Source organism: Callithrix jacchus, chromosome 5, assembly GCF_049354715.1.
Source record: "Callithrix jacchus isolate 240 chromosome 5, calJac240_pri, whole genome shotgun sequence".
NCBI lineage: Eukaryota > Metazoa > Chordata > Mammalia > Primates > Cebidae > Callithrix > Callithrix jacchus.
This window is the reverse complement of record NC_133506.1, coordinates 134,264,357-134,278,272: the sequence shown is the minus strand read 5'-3', so window position 1 is coordinate 134,278,272 and position 13,916 is coordinate 134,264,357. Positions and strand designations below refer to the sequence as shown.

The 13,916-nt window shown below is 55.7% G+C and overlaps 1 protein-coding gene across 7 annotated transcripts in view; it reads left to right on the top strand.

The window, feature by feature from the left end:
• The window catches only part of DNAH17 (dynein axonemal heavy chain 17), a 161,427-nt gene that overhangs the window by 87,370 nt on the left and 60,141 nt on the right, over positions 1-13,916 (top strand). For all 7 annotated transcript variants that reach the window (XR_013536049.1, XM_035301936.3, XM_035301933.3 and 4 more), the window contains 8 exons: positions 1,578-1,710; positions 2,703-2,830; positions 3,440-3,588; positions 8,446-8,728; positions 8,808-8,981; positions 9,214-9,421; positions 9,932-10,097; positions 13,614-13,716. Coding sequence is in view for 6 of the 7 variants with exons in the window: in XM_035301936.3 (XP_035157827.3) it covers positions 1,578-1,710; positions 2,703-2,830; positions 3,440-3,588; positions 8,446-8,728; positions 8,808-8,981; positions 9,214-9,421; positions 9,932-10,097; positions 13,614-13,716 (1,344 nt within the window). In the remaining variant the exon portion in view is untranslated. The remainder of the gene's footprint in view (positions 1-1,577; positions 1,711-2,702; positions 2,831-3,439; positions 3,589-8,445; positions 8,729-8,807; positions 8,982-9,213; positions 9,422-9,931; positions 10,098-13,613; positions 13,717-13,916) is intronic.

Sequence of the window (13,916 nt, the reverse complement as noted above, 5' to 3'; positions counted from 1 at the left end):
GGATCCGGCACAGTGCGGGAGGGCTGGGGCAAAGGGTCAGCCCTCCATCACTTCCCCCCACCCCAGAGACCCCAACCCAGTGCATCCCGGGAGCCCCCGGGCCTGAGTCTTGGGCCAGGGAGGAAGTTTGAGGCCGAGGAGGAGGGGAGGAGTGGCTGCAGCCCCTGGTCCCAGGGCGAGGTCTCCCTCCCTGTTCCTCCTTGTCTCTGCTCTTCTCTCCCTGACGTCAGCCACTTGTCTCCCCCTCCCTGCGGCCAGCCTGACCCATTGCCCTCCTGTCCCCTGCCTTGGCCTGGGGCGTGGTGACATTCGGAGGGAGGCAGCTGATGTGACTGATGTCTGTGACGTGGAAAATTTCCTGCCAGCCGCGTGTCCCTGCTGTGTTTAAGACCACTTCCAACAGCAGTCACATGGGAAGCTCATGGCAAGTTACATTTGAAAAGGTAGAGGCTGCTTGAGCCCAGTTTTCTAAAAAGGAACTTGGACAGGCACATATAGGAAATATCCTCCACTGTGTCTTTGAGGTCATTTTCCTGAATGGAGGGATTATGGGGAGTTTTTTTTTTTTGAGATGGAATCTCACTCTGTTGCCCAGATTGGAGTGCAGTGGCACGATCTCGGCTCACTGCAACCTCTGCCTTCTGGGTTCAAGCAATTCTCCTGCCTCGGCCTCCCGAGTAACTGGGACTACAGGTGTGCACCACCACGCACAGCTAAATATTTATTTATTTATTTATTTATTTATTTATTTATTTATTTATTTAAGTAGAGATGGTGTTTCACTTTGTTGCTTAGGCTGGTCTCGAACTTCTGAGCTCTGTCAGTCCATCCGCCTCGGCCTCCCAAAGTGCTGGGATTACAGATGTGAGCCACCGCACCCAGCCGGGGAGTTTTCTTTGGTTTTTCACTGCATATGTATTCCATGTATCATGAGGAGGAAAGTCACGTGAATGTTTTCCAAGCCTCGCAGTCTCAGGGCAAGCAGCTCTCTGCGGGCGGCAGACATGCAGAGTGAACAGTTGGCTCCCCATCGCCCAGCCCACCTTCTCCTCAGCTATGGTTGGGGGGTGTAAACTCACCTATGTGCCCCAAAGAAAACCACATCCAGAGAAGGGTTTGGCCTAGTGGTTCATAAAAGGCATCCAGGGCCAGGTGTGGTGGCTCCCGCCTGTAATCCCAGCACTTTGGGAGGCTTGATGGATCACCTGGGGTCAGGAGTTTGAGACCAGCCTGGCCAACATGGTGAACTAAAAATACAAAATTAGTTGTATTTTGTAACTAAAAATACAAAAATTAGTTGGGCATGGTGGTGGGTGCCTGTAATCCCAGCTACTCAGGAGGCTGAGGCAGGAGAATCACTTGAACCCTGAGGCGGAGGATGCAGTGAACCGAGATTGCGCCACTGCACTCCAGCCTCAGTGATGAGTAAAACTCCATCTCACAAAAAGAAAAGAGCGGGGGGCATCCAGGTATACATAAGGGCCCATCCAGTGCAGGCCCACCCATGGTCCTGGGGCTGGGGGGGCGGGATGTGCCAGGGGCATGGAGTCACACGTGAGTGGCCCCACCTTCTCCAGGTCCTCAGATCCCTCAACAAGACCTATCAGAACTTGAAGCAGAAGCCCGTGGCCGTGGACCTGGACCCCAAGGCTGTCACCTGCGATGAGCTCTTTGGGGTCATCAACCCAGCGACCAGGGAATGGAAAGATGGTAACAGGGGTGGTCCCGGGATGGGCTGCAGGGGCGCACCCGTTCCAGTGCAGTGGGGGTAGGCTGAGCCATTCCCACATGCAAGGCCAGCCTCCCCAGGCTAGGGTGGGGTTCTCAGGCTCATGGCCAGCAATGGGGGCACCATGGTAGCAGAGTTTACAAAGAGCAGTAGGTGCATGGCACCCTGGCTGAGGGGTAAGGAATGGGGGCCACAGGAGCTGCAGTGAGAACTTCAGGCCTGCCCCAAGCAAGCCAAGGGGAGAGGCCAGAGCAAGGACAGGTGTGACCTGTGAGGAGCACATGGGAGGCCGAATATGGAAGCTGGAGGCTGCCCAAGGAGCCCCACCTCAGTCGGTGGGTGCGGGGGAGGAGCCTACCCCAGGAAGTGCGTGCCCGGGTTTGCACTTTATGAAAGGAACTCAGGGCATGTTTGAGAGTGGGATGTAGGAAGGAGCCGTGAGAGCTGGAGAGGAGTCAGCGGGAGCAGGGGATCCTGACACAGAGCCCAGGGGAGGGCTCTGCCTAGCCTGCCCCCTGCAATCTACCCCTCAGAAGTGGCCCCACCCCCTACCCACCCCGGAACTGCTTTTCCTGCCCCTCATCACTGGCTGCATGTACAGCTCACTTCCCCCACTAGAAGGCAAGCTCTTGCCCCCAGCCCCAACCTGTTCCACTCCACGCCTGACACATGAAGCGTGCTCCGCAGACTCTGCCAAGCGTGTGAGTGGACGGGGGACAGAGCTGCATGCACAGGTGCTGCGCCCTCTGGGGTGTTGAGCCTGGGAAAACTGAGCCAGCCAGGGCCACAGAGGGGCTGATGGGGAGGATGTGGGGTCGGAGGAGGAGGGGCATGGCCTCAGGCATGGAGAGGGCAGGGAGCCCAGGCACCTCATGCCTGAGGGGACAGGCCACCTCCCAGGGTCAGGACTAGTGGAGACTGGAATGGGGCTGGGGAAAAGGGCCCGGGGTTACACCTCCCACACCTCCCCCAGGCCTCTTCTCCACCATCATGCGGGACCTGGCTAACATCACCCATGACGGCCCCAAGTGGATTGTCCTTGATGGGGACATAGACCCCATGTGGATCGAGTCTCTCAACACCGTCATGGATGACAACAAGGTTGGTGGGCCCTGGCCTCTAACCCCCAAGACCACCCAAGGCGGGGACCACGGGGGCTTGCAGGGAGGCACCTACACAGCACTCAGGCCCTGCACGTGGGGCCTGGGGCAGGTGTCGTGTCCGGAACCCCAGGCAGCAGTTGTGAGTGAGGGGTGCCTTGTGGTCAGTCATTTTTACCTGGGCGGTGCTTCTGTCAGCCCCTCACCTTATATCTTAGCAGCAGGACGGGTTCAGGATGAAGGCCTGGGAAGCAGATGGTATTTGGAATTGTCTAGAGTCCATTTTCTAACAGTGATCCTCAGCTGGGTGCAGGAAGGAGCAAGAGATTTTACAGGACGGGAGGGGCAGTGGTTTGAGGAAGCAGCCCTGACTCCATGGTGAAGCCCTCCACGGCATGGGTGTCTAGAGACTGCTGGAGTCAAGGACAGTGGAGAAGCCCAGGGAAGGCCAGTCATGGCTATGACTAGGGCCGGGAGTCAGGGGCAGCAGGGCTGGCCGGAGCCCCTCCTCCTTGCTCAGAGGTTTGCTCCAAGTGATCCCCCTGCCCTGGGACACCGTCAGGATGCCAGATGTCACCACAGGACCCCATGGGCTGCTGTCCCCTCCTAGGTCCTCACCCTGGCCAGCAACGAGCGGATCCCACTGAACCGTACCATGAGGCTGGTGTTTGAAATCAGCCACCTGAGGACGGCCACCCCAGCCACTGTCTCCAGAGCAGGCATCCTCTACATCAACCCGGCCGACCTGGGATGGAACCCGTGAGTGGGGCTCTCTGCTTCCCTGTTCCAAACCTTGGCGGAAAGACGAGGCTGTTGGCCCATTTCAGGGTTGAACATTCATTCATTCATTCATTCATTCATTCATCGTTCATGTAACAAACTGTACCGGGCCCTCACCAAGCACTAGGGTTGCAGCAGTGAAGGAATGAGAGACAGATGTGGAAATAAATTATGTAAATACACGGTGACACGAGGCTGGGCGGCTGAGGAAGCAGACCTTTTCACGGAGTGCCAGGAACAGGGGCTGGTGCGGGAGGGAGGGTCTTGGCCTCTATGCAGGTGGGAAGGGGGTGGGAAGCCTTCCCAGGTGACCGAGATTTGGGCTGCCATCTGAAGGGTCAGGCCGCCTCTGGGGGATGAAAACAAGACACACACCCGACAAGAACCAGCGTTCCTAGGGCATGGCAGGAAGCGGGGTGTTCCTGAATGGGCAGCGGTCAGGATCTCCTGGCTGGAGCATAAAGCGGGAGGAGGCTGCTTCTGGTGGGAAGGTGCTGATGCTGGGCCATCCAGCAGGACCAGGGCAAGCGGCCCTTGCCAACGAGACAAGGAAAAGCAGCCAGTTAGTCCAGCAGGACGGGGGCCACTGGGGATGGGAGAGGAAGCGATGGGTCTAAGAAACCTCTGGAATCTGGAGAAATAGAAGACTTGATATTGATTCCAGAGGCATATTTTCCAGCTTAAACACATGGCTGGTAACTGACAGAATAAGGGATTTCCTGGGGACATAGAAATGACAGCTTTGTCCAAATGTCCTACATGGACTTAGGCAGAAATCCTAGTGGGGCATTCTGGGGGCAAGAGGCTCCAGGGTAGTGTCCTGGCTGGAGGTCACAGTTTGTCCGTCCATCTGTCTGTCCATCCACCCACTCACCCACCTGCTGACTCATCAATCCACCCTCCCGCCCACCCGCTCACCCACCCACCTGCCCGCTTACCCACCCACCCACCCACTCACCCATCCATCCACCCACCCACCCAGCCACTCACCCAGCCACACACCCATCCACGCACCCACTCACCCATCCACCTACCCACCCACCCACTCACCCATCCACTAACCCATCCACCCACCCAGCCACTCACCCATCCACGCACCCACTCACCCATCTACCTACCCACCCACCCACCCACCCACTCACCCACTCACCCATCCATGCACCCACTCACCCATCCACTAACCCATCCACCCACCCACCCACTCACCCATCTACCCACTCACCCATCCACACACCCACTCACCCATCCACTAACCCATCCACCCACGCACCCATCCAGCACTTTGCACACCTGCATACGTGTCCAACCCCAGAATATTCCACACTGGGGAGCTGGGCTCTCCAGGAAAGATGTGGAGAGTGATGAGAGAAGTTGGCTTTCTGAGAAAAGCCAGCCCTGTTGGGGGGAAGAAGAATCTGTGAGGGATTCAGAGGAGGAACAAACCAAAGGCAGAAGGGAACCCAGGACACGTCACCCCAGACACCCAGCGACAAAAGCCTCGGGAGGATGGCACCAGAGTCAGGCCAAGGACAGAGGAGCTCCCACTGCACTCGGGGACTAGGCGCAGCTCTGTCGCTCAGGGAGAACAGCGCCAGGGCACGTAGAGGGCAGAAGCCAGACGGTGATGAGGTGTGGAGGAGCCGGGAGAAGCCATGGGAAGGGAGGCGACTGCCACCTTTGAGGGCTGGAGGGTAGGGCTGGAGCCAGAGCAACGAAGCTTTGTAGTTTGTCGAGACGAGAATGTCTGGGAATGGGATGCAGGCATGGCTGTTTCCAGGTGCTTGCAAGTCTATAGGTAGAGAAAATTAAGTCTCTGGAGTTCATGCTGATGCACTTCTTTGCTGTCTGCGTGGGGAGTGGGACCCCCTGCTGGGACGCAGATGGCACGGCACGTCCAGGCTTTGAGAGGGATACTGAGCGGAACGTTCCCTATGGGGACAGGGACAGGAGCTGCTGAGCCCGGGTGCCTCTCGTGCTGGCTTCTCCAGCAACACTTGCCTGCTTGTACAGCATCCTCCAGCTGCTGAAACAAATGGCCACTATTTGGGCAGCAGACATTTATCCTCTCCCAGGGCTAGAGGCCGTGGTCTGTGATCGAGGAGTAGGCAGTGCTGGTTTCCTCTGAGGCTTTGAGGGAGAAGCTGTCCCAGACCTCTCTCCCAGCTCCTGGGGGCTCCCTGCAGTCCTCGGCGTCCCTCGGCGTATGGACATGTCCTTCCTATCTCCACTTCTGCCTCCACATGGCCTCCTTCTGTGTGTGTCGGTGTCCAAATTTCCTGCTTCTTAGAAGGACAGTCATTAGATTCAGGAGCCACCCTAAATCCAGGATCCTTGGTGACATCTGCAAACGTCCTTTCTTGAGATAAGAGCGCATTCAGGGCTTCCGGGTGGACATTGTTTTGCAGGGCCACCATTCGGCCCACTGTACCACGTGTGGGAGTTTTCAGGGTCGGCAAAGACAACGGCTGGGGAACTGAAAAGAAGTCTGGCTAGGAGCTGCTGAGACACAGGGACAGGAAGAAGACAGGATCGTGGGGTCCTCAGGGGATTGCCCTATGGGAGCAGAGAGGAGGGAGCCGGAAGCAAGGCCAGTGTGGGCGGAGGCAGGAACTGGATGCCCCCAGAGGATGACCTGGAAGAAGCAGGAGGAGACCTGAGTTTTGCCAGAGGAGAGAAGGAAAGTGGATGAGAAGCAGGCGCAGCGTCCCCAGAGAGCCTCGACCAAGAGCCTCCTACAGGCAGCCTCGACCAAGGCTGGGAGCTGACCCAATGCACTCAGGATGGCCCTGGGGGCAGGGCAAGAAGCCACACGGAACAGAGGCAAGGTTGGACTGTCTCACATGTGTCTCTCACAGGCCTGTGACTCTCCTGGGGCCTGTGCTGCTCATATCAAAGCTAGCACGTAGCTGGGCACGGTGGCTTGGCCTCCCAGCACTTTGGGAGGCCAAGGCAGGCGGATTTTGAGGTCAGTAGTTCAAGACCAGCCTGGCCAACGTGAGAAAACCCCGTCTTTATTAGAAAATCAAAAATTAGCTGAGTGTGGTGGTGTGCGCCTGTAATCCCAGCTACTTGGGAGGCTGAGGCAGGAGAGTCATTTGAAACCGGGAGGCAGAGGTTGCAGTGAGCTGAGATTGTACCATTGCACTCCAGCCTGGGTGACAAGAGTGAGAGACTCTGTCTCAGAAAAAGAAAAGAAAGAAGCCATCAGGCACATCAGAACTCACGCAGTGACTCCTACCAAGGCAACATAACAAATGTGACACAAACATCTTCAAACTAGGAGGCGGAAAGCAGCAGCCGCCGCAGAGATTTCCAAATCAATCTCCCCTCCTGAAGACCAACGGGACTTGGATTTCAGTTCTTAGCTGCACCAGGCACAGAGACACCCTGTTTCGCTCAGAGACACATAAAGGTTTACTCTCTTACACTGGATAATACAGGGTGCTACGTGGCAAAGGTGTTCAGCTCTTAACTCTGTTGTGATAGAGGTGCAGGAAGAAGTGGAGCTCCCAGGACAAGCCCACACTCACAGAGGAGTGTCTTGCCGTGGCTCACACCTGTAATCCCAGCAGTTTGGGAGGCCAAGGCAGGCGGATCACCTGAGATCAGGAGTTCGAGACCAGCCTGGACAACATGGCAAAACCCCATCTCTACTAAAAATAAGAAAATTAGCCAGGTGTGGTGGTTGGCAGCATGTAATCCAAGTCACTTGGGAGGCTGAGACAGGAGAATCGCTTGACCCCAGTGGGCCGAGATGGCACTGCCGTACTCCAGCCTGGGCAACAGAAGACTCTATCTCAGAAGAAAAAAAGAAAAAAGAGTGAGTGTCTGTCTAAAGAGGCCTGTCTGTCTGTTGACACAGGGCAGGCTGGCTGTGTGTGCTAACAGGAGCTTCCTGCTCAGGCTCTGGGCGTCCTGGAAATGACGCCTGTGCTGAGCTCACCGGCTCTCGAGGGAGCCAGGCGCTAGTGATGCTTTTAGCAGATGCTGATTTGGCGACACTTATCCTAGACCAGGCTCCCTTTTCTGAGCTTTAAAATATCAGCCCGTGCAGTCCTTGGAAATGAGGGTCGTGGAAACATCACCCCTGTTGACAGATGAGAAACCAGGGACACAGGCACGTGCAGTAACTTGCCTGAGGCAGCAACTGGTCATGGGAGAGCCGATTCAAGCCTGGGCAATCTGGCCCCAGAGTCCATACCCCTCACTGCCATGCTGTGCCACCCCCGCATAAGCCACCCGGAGGTATCTGTGGCAGACAGTCTGGCATAACTTTTCAAAGATTGCTGGTTGTATTGATTTGGACTCTTACACTGAACAGGGCAAATTAAACTCTATCTGAAGTTTAAAAAAACCGCTAATGAGTATTTCAGGCATGGCTGGATCCAGGAGTCCAGATGATGTAATGAAATGTCCCTGCTCCTATCCGTGTCTCTCCTTCCTACTCCCTTCCTGTCCGCACCTTCTCCTGCCCCCGCAGATGAGTCATGAGATCTTTCTCCTCTTCTGCTCTCCCCCCATCCCCCAGCCCTTGGTATACACTTCCCCTGTGGTAGAAAGAACGGCTCCCAGCTGTTCTAGGCCTACAGCACCCCCATAGCTAGCAACCCCACAGAGGGCACAGCCCCCACAACCCTGGCATCCTCCTCAAACCCCTGCAGGGCCTGCAACTGGCCCCCTCGCCCCCTTGTTTGGACCCATTGCCAAGCAGGCATGGCAAACCTGAGGGCAGCCCCCGCAGAATCGGATGGAGGCAGGGAGGGGTGTTTACCAAGGCAGGGACTCTGGCAGACCCAGAGCAGTGGCCGTGTCTCAGGCACCTCCTGTCTCCCCCAGGGTGGTGAGCAGCTGGATTGAGAGGCGCAAAGTGCAGTCGGAGAAGGCCAACCTGATAATCCTTTTCGACAAGTACCTGCCCACCTGCCTGGACAAGCTGCGCTTTGGGTTCAAGAAGATCACGCCGGTGCCGGAGATCACGGTGATCCAGATGATCCTGTACCTGCTGGAGTGCCTGCTCACGGAGAAGAGTGTGCCTCCCGACTCCCCCAAGGAGCTGTACGAGCTGTACTTCGTGTTCGCCTGCTTCTGGGCCTTCGGTGGCGCCATGTTCCAGGACCAGGTGACGTGGCCTGGCCACCCACACAGGCTCTCGGCGCCCGCTCAGCTGGGCCCTGATTTTCACTTCTGTGTTTCAACAGCTTGTAGATCATCGAGTGGAATTCAGCAAATGGTGGATCAACGAGTTTAAGACCATCAAGTTCCCCTCACAAGGAACCATTTTCGACTACTACATCGATCCCGACACTAAAAAGTTCCTGCCCTGGACAGATAAAGTGCCCTCCTTTGAGCTGGATCCCGATGTCCCTCTGCAGGTAACTGTCCCCAAAGCAGGGCCACCGACTGGCGATTTAGAGGCAGGACCTGGCACAGCACCCCCTATACACTGGCACAGAACATCCAAATATGCCCAATTTTCAACAGTAGGGCCTTTTCATTAGAATGTGGCATTTGTCAAGCTGTTACGGCCTGCACGCTAATGGGAGGCAGAATGGTCGGAGAGTCACAGCTGCCTCCCTTCCCCTCCCATCCCTGCCCCTGCCCTAGGCCTCTTTGGTCCACACTACGGAAACCATCCGCATCCGCTACTTCATGGACCTGCTCATGGAGAAGTCCTGGCCGGTGATGCTGGTGGGAAACGCCGGGACGGGCAAGTCGGTGCTGATGGGGGACAAGCTGGACAGCCTGAACACGGACTACTACCTGGTGCAGGCGGTGCCCTTCAACTTCTACACGACCTCTGCCATGCTGCAGGGTGAGTCTGGCCCTGCCACGCCCTGCCTACATGGCTGCCCCTGGCCCCCATTCCCTGCTGTCCCCTCTCACTGCGGGCCCAGGGGCTCACCGGCCACTTTTCGCCTCCTCACTTCTCACACCCCACCCACTGGCCTTTCCTTCCTGAGTCAGAGACAGAGGAGGAGCAGCTGGGATCCCTGTTTCTGGTGCTCCTGGGTTGGCGTGGTGATGGGGGTTTGATGGCCAGTCGAGGCAGCAGGTCTCACAGGGAGTGTCTCAGCCAGTCTGTGGCGACCCAAAGGTGACGGAGGGCAAGGTTCCGCCGCCCTCGCCTCCGATCGCTGTTTATTCCTCACACTGTGCCCGGTGCCCCCTCAATGGTCACTCCCAGGGTGGGTGCGTTTAGTGAACCTGGATCCCAGCCGGCTCCCACCTCCTGTCCTCTGGGGGAGCAGGTAGCGCCCCTTCCTACCTAACAGGCTCAGGCTCAGGAGGCGCAGGCTGGCGGCTGACCCTCTGCCCTCTCTAGGGGTACTGGAGAAGCCGCTGGAGAAGAAGTCGGGGAGGAACTACGGGCCGCCAGGCACCAAGAAGCTGATCTACTTCATTGACGACATGAACATGCCTGAGGTGGACAAGTACGGGACGGTGGCCCCGCACACCCTCATCCGGCAGCACATTGACCACCGGCACTGGTTAGATGGGGCGGGGCCAGGGGAAGGGCATGGCCACGGGGTGGGATGGGCGGGGCATGGGAAGAGGCGGGGCCATGGGGCAGTGGGGCGGGGATGTGGGCGGGGCTGCAACATGGGTAGGGAGACAGGGAGGTAGCTGGGACCCCAAGTTTGTGGGGCCGCAAGGCCTTGAGGCAGGGCCAAGGCAGAGGAGAGGTTGTATCAGTTTCATGCATCGTCCGTTTCACAAACACACAGCTGTGGCCTAGAGCCAGTGGAGGGGGGGTCCCCCTTGGACAGAAATGTCTGTCTGCCCCCCCGCCCCGCCCCGGAGATGAAGCAGCACATTACCAGGTAAAGGCAGAGCTCTGAGGAAAACCCCCAGTGCAATCACAGAGGAGCTCCCCAGCTGGGAGCCCCAGCAGAGAGATGCCCCTGGGGAGATGGTGCACTGCTGGAAGCTGGCAGCCTTGACACGCTGGCTGTGGGACCTTAGAAGGAGAGCATTCCGGATGGAGAGAACAGCACGTGCAAAGGCCCTGCCTCCTGTGAAGGAGCCCAGGGAGGCCGGTGTGGCAGGGATGTGAGGGTCAGAGGGGAGAGGTGTCCAGGGCAGCTGCAACTGGAACCCCCTGGGCCTCTGGACAACGGGACAGGGTGTGAACATTCTCCCAGTGGTTCCGGGAAGCCAATGGTGGCATGTTTAGGTTTGCAGTTTGGAAAGATCAGATTCAGTTGAGTTGTCTCTTAAAATAAGCAAGTAGTCCAGACCAAACCAGAGCATTTTTAGGCCAACAAAGTCTAGAAACCACATCTGTGGGGCCTCCCGGTATGCCAAGAAAGGGAGGCATGGGAGTTAGGTTGTCTACTCAAGGCCCTCATGAGTGAAGGAGCTGGATTTTTTTTTTTTTTTTAGACAGTTTTGCTCTTGTTGCCCTGGCTGGAGTGCAATGGCAGGATCTCAGCTCACTGCAACTTCTGCCCCCCAGGTTCAAGTGATTCTCCTGCCTCAGCCTCCCAAGTGGCTGAGATTATAGGCACCTGCCACCTTGCCCAGCTAATTTTTATATTTTTAGTAGAAACAGGGCTTCACCATGTTGGCCAGGTTGGTCTCAAACTCCTGACCTCAGGTGATCTGCCTGCCTCAGCCTCCCAAAGTGCTGGGATTACAGGTGTGAGCCACCATGCTCTGCCGGAGCTAGATTTTGAGTTCAGATACATCTGATGCCACCTGCCTTTTCCTCACTAAACGGCACTCACAGGGCTCGTGATTATAGGAAGCCTATGCTATGCTGCAGGCTGTGACGTGGGGACGGGGGCATTAGAGACGGCTCCCTGGGGGAGGTGACAAAGCTGCCACTCTGAGCAGGGAGCCTGGAAGAGAGATGGGCATCATTTCAGGAGAACCAGAAGTGATGTGGGGTGTGGGATTTAAGGGATACCCAGATAGGAGCAGAGGGTGGTGAATGCATGAGAGCCCACCCTTCCCTCTCTGCAGGCAGGTGGACTGTGAGGGCTGTGGGAGTTCAGCCTCGGCCTCGGCCTCCCCCTACTCACTAGACCCCTTTCACAGGCTTCACAGGGTCATGTGCTCTTGTAAACTTTGCTTAAGATTTTTGCTTTCTTTTCCTTAAGGAGAGGCTTCCACGTTCTTTTTTTTTTTTTGAAACGGAGTTTCGCTCTTGTTACCCAGGCTGGAGTGCAATGGCACGATCTCGGCTCACCGCAACCTCCGCCTCCTGGGTTCAGGCAATTCTCCTGCCTCAGCATCCTGAGTAGCTGGGATTACAGGCACGCGCCACCATGCCCAACTAATTTTTTATATTTTAGTAGAGATGCGGTTTCACCATGTTGACCAGATGGTCTCGATCTCTTGACCTCGTGATCCACCCGTCTTGGCCTCCCAAAGTGCTGAGATTACAGGCGGGAGTCACCGCGCCAGGCTGGCTTCCACGTTCTTAAGCTTTGGCCCTAGGTCCACATCTGCCCTGGGGTTTACCCTTAAGGATCTTCAGGAGGGTGGCAGAGTCAGATTTGAATTTTCAAAGGATCCCCCTAGAATATCAGATTAAAATAGCCCCACCACAACAGGGAAGGATGGACCGTTTTAGTAGATGTGTCAAGAAAAGGCTCACGTGTGGAAGAAAAGTCACGCAGACAAGGGTGGGGCTCAGCGGAAGGATGGGCCCACAAGCAAAGGGTGAACTGTGACAAAGGTAGAGGCAAATGGAGGACAGCATCTGTGACCTGAGGGAGGAGTGGGGGGGGCACAGGCAAATGTTTTAGGAGCACACACATTGATGGCTGTGATTTAAATCAAAATTAAGGGATTTCACTCAACGAAAGACACCATGGACAAATATAATGGAGAAATAAAAGAATGGGAGAAAACATTTGCAATGTATAAAATTGACTGGATGAATATCTGAAATATATAAGGAATTACTAGAAATTAACAAGAGACAGCAACCTCCAACACACAAAGTGTATAATGGGGAAAAACGAATCAAAGGTGCTGCGTGCAGTGACTCACACCTGTAACCTCAACACTTGAGGGAGTGAAGGCAGGAGGATCACTTCAGCCCAGGTCACATAGTGAGACCCTGTCTCTACAAGAAAATTAACAGGGTGTGGCAGTGTGAGGCTGAGGTTTCGAGGATGGCTTGAGTCCAGGAGATCGAGGCTGCTGTGAGCCGTGATCACCACTGCACTCCAGCCTGGGTGACAGAGCAAGACCCTGTCTCAAAAAAAAAAAAAAAAAAAAAAGTCATTAGTGCACTGTGACATCAAGGAAATTATTCAGATTATTATTATTATTACTGAGATGGAGTCTTACCCTGTTGCCCAGGCTGGAGTGCAGTGGCACGATCTTGGCTCACTACAACCTCTGTCTCCCAGGTTCAAGTGATTCTCCTGCCTCAGCCTCCCAAGTAGCTGGGATTACAGGCACTCACCACCACCTGGCTAATTTGTATATTTTTAGTAGAGACAGGGTTTCACCATGCTGGTCAGGCTGCTCTCAAACTTCTGACCTCAAGTGATCTGCCCACCTCAGCCTCCCAACATGCTGGGATTACAGGCGTGAGCCACTGTGCCTGGCTTATTCAGTTTATTTAATGATAGCAGCCATTAATGATTATCCTGATGACAGGGATGGTGAACATTTATTGCATACTTACTGTATGTCAGGTACCCTTCCAAGTGTTTTTCATATGTTAGCTCCTTTAATCCTCCTGAAGACCCATTGCACAGGAGAGAGTGCTGAGGCGTAGAAATGTTAACCAACTTCCCAGAGCCCCAGCACCGCTCAGTGGAAGAGCTGGAACATAAACCCTGGCCTGCTCTCTGAGCCACTCTTTGCCTCTTGTTTCAAAATTTCTCTTGAGAGCATGAAGTTACAGCAGCTGCTTCACTTACTATCAGCACCTATGGAGGTTTTTAAAACCACAGGGAGGACATTCTTGGGAGTGAAGTTGGGGCCAGGGATGGCTCCTCCAGGCCGGGGCCGCAACATGAACGCTGGTCTCCCCTGCTCAGGTATGACAGACATAAGCTGACGCTGAAAGATGTCCATAACTGTCAGTACGTGGCCTGCATGAACCCCACTGCCGGCTCCTTCACCATCGACCCCAGGCTTCAGGTAAGCAGAAACCACACTCCTCCGTGTCACCTGCCTTGAATCTGAGGCTTGCTTCTGGCAAATGAGAAGAACAGCTTGGGTTTGGGATGTCAGGGGTGCAGGCTGACGTTCTCTGGAGAACTCCCTAACCTTGCAGAACATGTCAGACAATTCCAGGGCATGGGGAGGACAGGCGGCCAGCCGGCCGTCAAATGTAAAAA